At 35.3% G+C, this 6,703-nt stretch overlaps 1 protein-coding gene across 2 annotated transcripts; it reads right to left on the bottom strand.

Moving 5' to 3' along the window:
• Positions 1-72: 72 nt before the first annotated feature.
• LOC106937164 (C4b-binding protein alpha chain-like) lies at positions 73-5,936 on the bottom strand. Of its 2 annotated transcripts, XM_015018546.1 has the most exons (9): positions 5,879-5,936; positions 5,533-5,614; positions 5,251-5,439; positions 4,936-5,035; positions 3,674-3,747; positions 3,420-3,599; positions 3,127-3,306; positions 2,684-2,746; positions 73-888 (listed from the first exon to the last, which is right to left on the bottom strand). In XM_015018546.1, exons 2-9 carry the CDS (start codon positions 5,582-5,584, stop codon positions 848-850), a joined length of 879 nt encoding a protein of 292 aa, XP_014874032.1. In that variant the 5' UTR covers positions 5,585-5,614; positions 5,879-5,936; the 3' UTR covers positions 73-847. The 2 variants fall into 2 exon arrangements, with proteins under 2 accessions (XP_014874032.1, XP_014874033.1); XM_015018547.1 differs by lacking the exon at positions 5,879-5,936 and having other exon boundaries at positions 5,537-5,872.
• Positions 5,937-6,703: the final 767 nt, after the last annotated feature.

The raw sequence follows: 6,703 nt of genomic DNA on the forward strand, positions 1-6,703 counted from the left end.
GTAAATGTGACAAGAGTAAAAGGGTTTTGAGGAGTTGTACAAGTTTAAAAAAAATAAATAAAAAAACAACACTTAGGTTTCTTATTTTATTGAAGAACTTCAAGTTCGGTTTGATCAAAATTATATCAACTAATATGTCCTCATATAAAATTTGCCAAAGAGTGGAAAAAGTGCAAACATTTTTTGAGAATACATTCACAAAATTACTTTGAGATGACAGTCAATACCAGTGTTCAAATACTCTAAAACAGTAAGTAGATACAATTACTGACATAAACAACTAAAAGGTTTTTGGTAAACTGATTTCCTTTGATTCTGTCTATAACTTGGTTGATTCAATTAAATAATATGTACATTCTTAATGCAAACATTCAACAAGTGGTAAAAAAAAAAAGGCATTTCATTTGAAAACTAACACAAACAATAATTTACAACACATGGCTTTTTCCCTTCAGGTATATGAAAGATGGCCACAGCAAAGGCACTTATGAGTGTTTTAACAGAGCCTAAAGTTTTCTTCAGTGCGAACCTTAAACACAAACAGCTTGATAAACTATAATAAATAACACATTAAAAAAAGATTTTAAACAGTTAAATTTCACTTAAAACAACCAAGACTCTACTGTAGTGCTAACATATAGAAACAATGATGGGAGTAATAATGAATGTCTTTACAGCATATTGTTACAGGATATTTTTAACTCTAAAAATCATGAAAGTTACTTGAATCATAAAAGAGAGATTGAGGTTGAAGCGCTCATGTTGTAGTGGTAAACTTCCACTGAATTCCAGCAAATGAAAGGCAGATTCCCTCAGACGTCACGTTGTTCTTTTTAGGGCGACATTTTTACATCCAGTAGTTTTGAACCAACAGGATTGGGATGGTTACTATTGAAAAAAAGAGAACAAATAAAAATAATTAAACAACTTGTAATGTGAAAAACAAATGTGTTTTACACTTTTTAAAACCTATAAATAGAGTAGTTTCAGGCGAGTTAGGGGGCAGAGTAATGTGGGTAAGAAAGAAAAAGAATAAAAATCTACTAAGCTGACCCAAAATTAAAACCACCAACAAGAATAACTTAAAGAAATCAAGTTGTTACAGCTGTTCATGTCAAATTATGCCCACATGATGGTCTTTATTTATCATTTGGGGAAATATCTATAAAAATAGGAAAGGCTTTTGCACCTGCACCACCAGTTTCAGCCTTTCTATAAAGAAGGAAAGTATAGAAGTATTTTGGTCAAGAGTCTGAGAGGGTCAGTGCTCTGCACACATATCTCAACTCCTGGTAGAAGCTACAGCTGCTTCTCCCAGGCTGTTTTCCACTCCACATCCAATTGGAAACGATTGTAGGTGCATCTGTAGAAGTTTGCTTCTTGTGCTGAGCATCCACACAGATTCAACTTCTTGGGAGACCAGAAACAATCCTTTCTGAAGCTGAGTTACAGAGTGGACACATTTCAGCTTCATTTATTACTAATTATGTGACACCACAAATGAAGTGCAACATTTAGAAGAAACTGTTCAGTACAACCAGTTAGTCAGTTTGTGACTTCCTGCAGCCCGAGCCACGCCACAAGCCTCAACTTCCTCCCTTCAAAAGTGAGGTTTGCTGTTGGAATGCTTTCATGAAACAGAACACTCATTCTTCATTATCTTTCTAGTAACTTGGAGCAACTTGCATCACGATTACAGAAGAGTCCGACTGCCCTGTCCTACCAGATCCGTGTCGCACTCAAATGACCGTTGTGGCTCTAAACACTACAGCTGACATCGTTTATCAAAGGTTGACACAGACTTGTCTTACAAAACTTTGTGCAAAGTCAATTTCCCTTTTTAGGATACAACAGTTTGTATTTGGGGTAACCAGGCTAATGTTACACAAACACACACCTTTTAGCCATCTAACTGTCATATATGGGAAATTTCAGAAAACAAGAAATATAAGGAAGTCACCGCAAAATAACGATTACAGTGTATACATTTTAAAAAGACTTGGAGAACACAATAACAGATTCTTAGCAGATTTTTGTTGTATGACTTAAATACTGTCGAGCGTCTTCAGCTTAGACAAATTTGATCAACTCAGAGAAACCAACAAGTTCTCATAGGAGAGTTCTTACTTAAATCAATATGACAAAGCTCAGGCTTTGATAGAAATAATTTGATAAAATGGTTAGATAAAAAAATCCTATACACAAAGCCTTCAGAAGAGTGTTTCACAGAAATTTTAAAAATAAAAAATCCCTATCCAGACAACAAACATGGAGTCCTCATAGGTGAATGAAAAAAATGTTTTACTTGATTTTTCTAGATGCTGATGAAAACCCTCACACTATTTTTACTGAAAAACATGTAGTGCTATTTAGATGTTTCACTGTTTTCTTAGAGATAGCTTAGTAATGAATACATTTGCATGACAACTGGATGGAATATAGCTTGTGATGTTTTCACAGAACACTCTGGTTGACCAGTGAAAGAACCGTGGATTAACTTTGTGGCCATATCACTAAACTATCTGGTGAAATGTCAACTGGCAGCAGACCAAAGAGAGATAATCCTTTTTTATTATTATTAATTAAGTGCTGGTATTTTATCCATGCTGTTCTTCTGAGGCCATATTTTTGTGGGTAGGGAACAGAAAGATTATCTGCACGCCAATCAGAAATTGAAACTCACCTAGTGCACCAGTAAGTCCTCCCACAAGAGCATTCCCGTTTCCCACAAGAGCATTCCCGTTCCCTGAAAGGAAAAACAAAGCAAACTGATGAGAATGAAAAGAGAAAAACAAAATACAGCAAAAATTAGCGAAGAACATTTCTTACCAGAAGCTAATTTGATACAATGTGAGAAATAGACATTGAGGATTAGCATCTTTCCATGTAACTCAGTATTTCTACACTACATACCTAGATATGTAAAGCAGGAAAATGTGATGTGTTCCACAGATTTTTCTGATTTCCTGTTAGATGTATTTGTTTCATGACAAATTATGGTAAGTAATAAAAATCTGCATAAATGTGGCTTATAACTGCCAAACTGTGCCGACTTCAGAGTACACGTCACTTATAGCAAGACAGTGAACATCGAATTACAGTTGATTATTTTAATTGATGACTTACTGGTGCATTTTGGAAGACCAGGTGACCACTTGCTATCTATGTTACAAGTCACTGTAGGTTTTCCAATCATTGTGTATTCAGGTTTACATTTAAATGTCACTGTAGCCTTATATTTGTGCGGTGGTCGAGAGCCAGATTCCCAAAATCCATTTATAATCACAGGGTCTTTACATTCAACTCCTGAAAGTGAAAAAGAGTATTTTTTATTACAATTAGAATCACATTAATTAAACTTTTAGTTATACTTTTGAAGTTGAGGGAATTGAAAAAAACCCCCCAAAAAAAACACTTACGGACACAGGTTGGGGCAGCAGAGGAGAATTTCCCATCTTCAGAACAAAATAAGTCCCTGGATCCACGAAGTTCAAGGCCTTTGTTGCAGGAGTACCGCACAACTTCTCTATAACCATAAAAGTCCTTCTTTGGACTGAATCTCCCATTTACAATTTCAGCTGGAGTAACACATTTCACCTCTACAAAACAAAATAATATTAATCAGATTTGGAGCGCATTTCAGCTAGTAAGAGTGAACACAAAGATCACTGACCATCACATGTTGGCACCCTCCCCGTCCATCCCTGGACCTCACATCTCAATACCGATTGCCCAACTAACATGTAGCTAGTAAAGGAAAAGGTTAAATGAATTTAATCTATCAAGTGCATTTACCAACACAAACCTAGATTGAACAGGCATTTAATTTCAACATAGGTTGAAATTATTCACTACTTCTATTTTAAAATCCCACATAATCAGAAATGCAATGATTGATTCACTATAGTGTCATTACTCAACAAAACCTTGAAGAAATACAGAAGTTGAATAAAACAACACAGAGTGAGACACATATTCACACACAGAACTAACAACCGTGGGCAAACAGACCAAAGGGCAATTTGGAGAGACCAGTTAACCAAACAATCATGTTTTTGGCTTGTGGGAAGGAGCTGGAATACAAAAGGAGAAATGCTGAAAAAATCCCAGGCTGGAATCCCAAGTCCAAAGTGATTTTTTTTTTTTTATTGAGAGGCAACAGTGCTACGAACCTCAGCCCAAGAAAATGAACAGTATTTTAAAATTGTACAGGTTATTTATCTACTACACTAAAGTAACATTAACTAAGTTAATTAACTAACATTAACTAAGGCAAGAGTGGGGTAAAATTTACATGGTTACTTAAAGACTATGTAAATAACTGCTAAATTGGAAAATTCTCCTTGTTCATTGGTCCAACAGTGACTCCTAGTGGTTAATTTTGCTTTCATTTTAAAGAACGGTAGAGTTCTTTGTTTATTCTGTGGTTACCTAGCAACACCCTGCGAGATGAGACGTTAGATTATAAAGAAACCTGGAGAAAATCTTTAAAATAGCGCCCTCGGAAAGCAGAATGAGGTATAAATATATGTAATTGTGATTTGTAATAAGAAATGTTATAGGTTTATTTAAGAAACAGTAGAATGTCGTGGTTTATAAACGAAACTGTATATTAACGAGTTAAAGGACATAACGTATTTTTTTTGTGTATAACTGAATATTGATATGTTGATTTTATACAAGAGCCGAGTATGTCCAACGGTTCTGTATTATTTTGTTTTATGCTACAGTTTTTACGGTGTCAATGGAAAGAAAGGTTGAGATTAAATTGCACCCGTTTGAAACTCCCTGCGTCTGGCTGTTCAATCCGCCGCTACAGACTAATAAAATCAAAAGTAAGATGATTAATCCCAATTTATTGTGACTAAATGTGACTTTACACTCTGATAAATAAGAACATAAAACCTGCTTAGAAGATGCCATTGTGCTACTTACCCTGATCTGCAAGTGACCACAGCGGTATCACCAAACTCAGTCCCATCTTTATATTCAATATCACCTCGACTCACTTCTGGAAGAGCGCCACAGTTCCTCCCTGGAACAACACAATTACCAGGAATTACACTCATCCAGAATAAGTACATGTACATTTCAAAAAAGAATGATTTTTATAACTGTAAAACACTTTACGACAGACTTACAGCTTGTTAGGAGTATATTAAAGAAACTAACATTTTTAACTGGCAGTGCAACAACGCTACAACTGCAACTGCAGAATTATAAGTAGTGCAATTAGTAGACAATATTCACGCTCGCATTTCAGCCGCAGAGCGCTCCATGCGCCAGATGAGCATGTGATCTGCGGAGACCCTCCAGCAGATGTGTAGCCAGGAGCACAGCTAAAAGAGACACTGGCCCCATCTTCAAACGTGCTCTTTGTAATGTACTCATCCCTCAAGTGCATGTTTGATCCTCCACTGGGTTTGGAACATTGCTGAGCTAGAAAACATTTTTTTTTTTTTCCAAAAAGGCAATACGTTTAGTTGAGAAGTCAGAACTGAATGCATAGTTATTACTTTAGTTTGAACTCACCTACAGAAGTGATGGCGAGGCCAAAGCTACTCAGCAGAAAGAAGACATTCATGATGAGGCTCAGAAACACTGCAGCTCTTTTCTGGAAAAGAGAAAAGTAAACCGAGACGTAGCCACATTTGTTCAACCAAAACCATGTAAATCTAAAGAGACTTTGTGCTGAACTACATTTCCCATGTTAGCTTCAATGCCGTTATTAACCGTTTAGATTCAGGTTCCGTTAGATATAAAAAGAAGCTACCGTTACATCAACAACTACAAATTTGTAAGTAGAGTTATCCAAGTCATACTTAAAGAAGAAAGGCGTTTGAAAGCTAATTATTTACATAATTTTGTCAGTGTTTACCTTTTTGGCTCCTTATCTTTTAGATAAGTGTGCCTCTTGGGATTTTACCGCCCACCGGAAACACGTCATCATCTTAGGAAAACAACTAGATTCTTTAACTTATTAAAATGTTTAACTTATTTCACTGATTACATTAAAAATAAACTTATGGATTATATTGATGCCTTACAGTCTGTAAGTAGTTAAATCATAGACTTAAAATAAATTTTGATGTTTATAGCTACCATTAACCCCAAGTTGAGTTTCTCAGAAAAAATTATTAGACAATACAAAGGAAAGATTCTAAGTACAGAAATGTTCTGTCGTCGCCAACACGAAAAAAGGAAAGAGCTTAAATTCTTGTCTACTGACAATCTTGATTGGGACATCCTCCTGTCAAAGCTCTTACCAGAATTATTTGATAAGAGAATACACTCATGTACTCTCTAGACTTTACACAAGACCAATCTATCTGCACTTAGATGTTTTCACATTATTTTTCATGAAGAACTAAGCAATTGGTAGCTAGTCTGAAAGGGATGAGGCTAATCTATTGGGTTAATGGTTGAAACTCAGAATAGCATTTATTTGTGCTTCAAAGACAATAAAGCAAATTAGAGTAAGAACTCAACATGGTTAAAACAAAATGCCTCCCTAAAATACATCCATCAATTATAACAGAAAAACACTTCTGTTTTCAGCCTTTATTTTAATAAAAAATTAGACAACTGGCTCCAAACAATATGAAATCTCATTGATTTGAAGTCATCAACTTAATAAGTAAGTGCAAGCCTATCTGAGATAACCTTCAATAAAAATGTATGCAACCACAGAAAATGTTAAAGT

The sequence above is a fragment of the Poecilia latipinna genome, unplaced genomic scaffold, assembly GCF_001443285.1.
Source record: "Poecilia latipinna isolate Pla-1442-1.1 unplaced genomic scaffold, P_latipinna-1.0 Scaffold2288, whole genome shotgun sequence".
Classification (NCBI taxonomy): domain Eukaryota; kingdom Metazoa; phylum Chordata; class Actinopteri; order Cyprinodontiformes; family Poeciliidae; genus Poecilia; species Poecilia latipinna.

Excerpts from the sequence above, each read along its gene's own strand:
- LOC106937164 (XM_015018546.1), bottom strand. The coding sequence starts at position 5,584 with ATGAATGTCTTCTTTCTGCTGAGTAGCTTTGGCCTCGCCATCACTTCT. Across the intron at positions 3,600-3,673 it reads GAGGGTGCCAACATGTGATG|AGGTGAAATGTGTTACTCCA; the intron begins GTCAGTGATCTT and ends TTTGTTTTGTAG. Across the intron at positions 2,747-3,126 it reads TGGTCTTCCAAAATGCACCA|GGAACGGGAATGCTCTTGTG; the intron begins GTAAGTCATCAA and ends TTTTCCTTTCAG.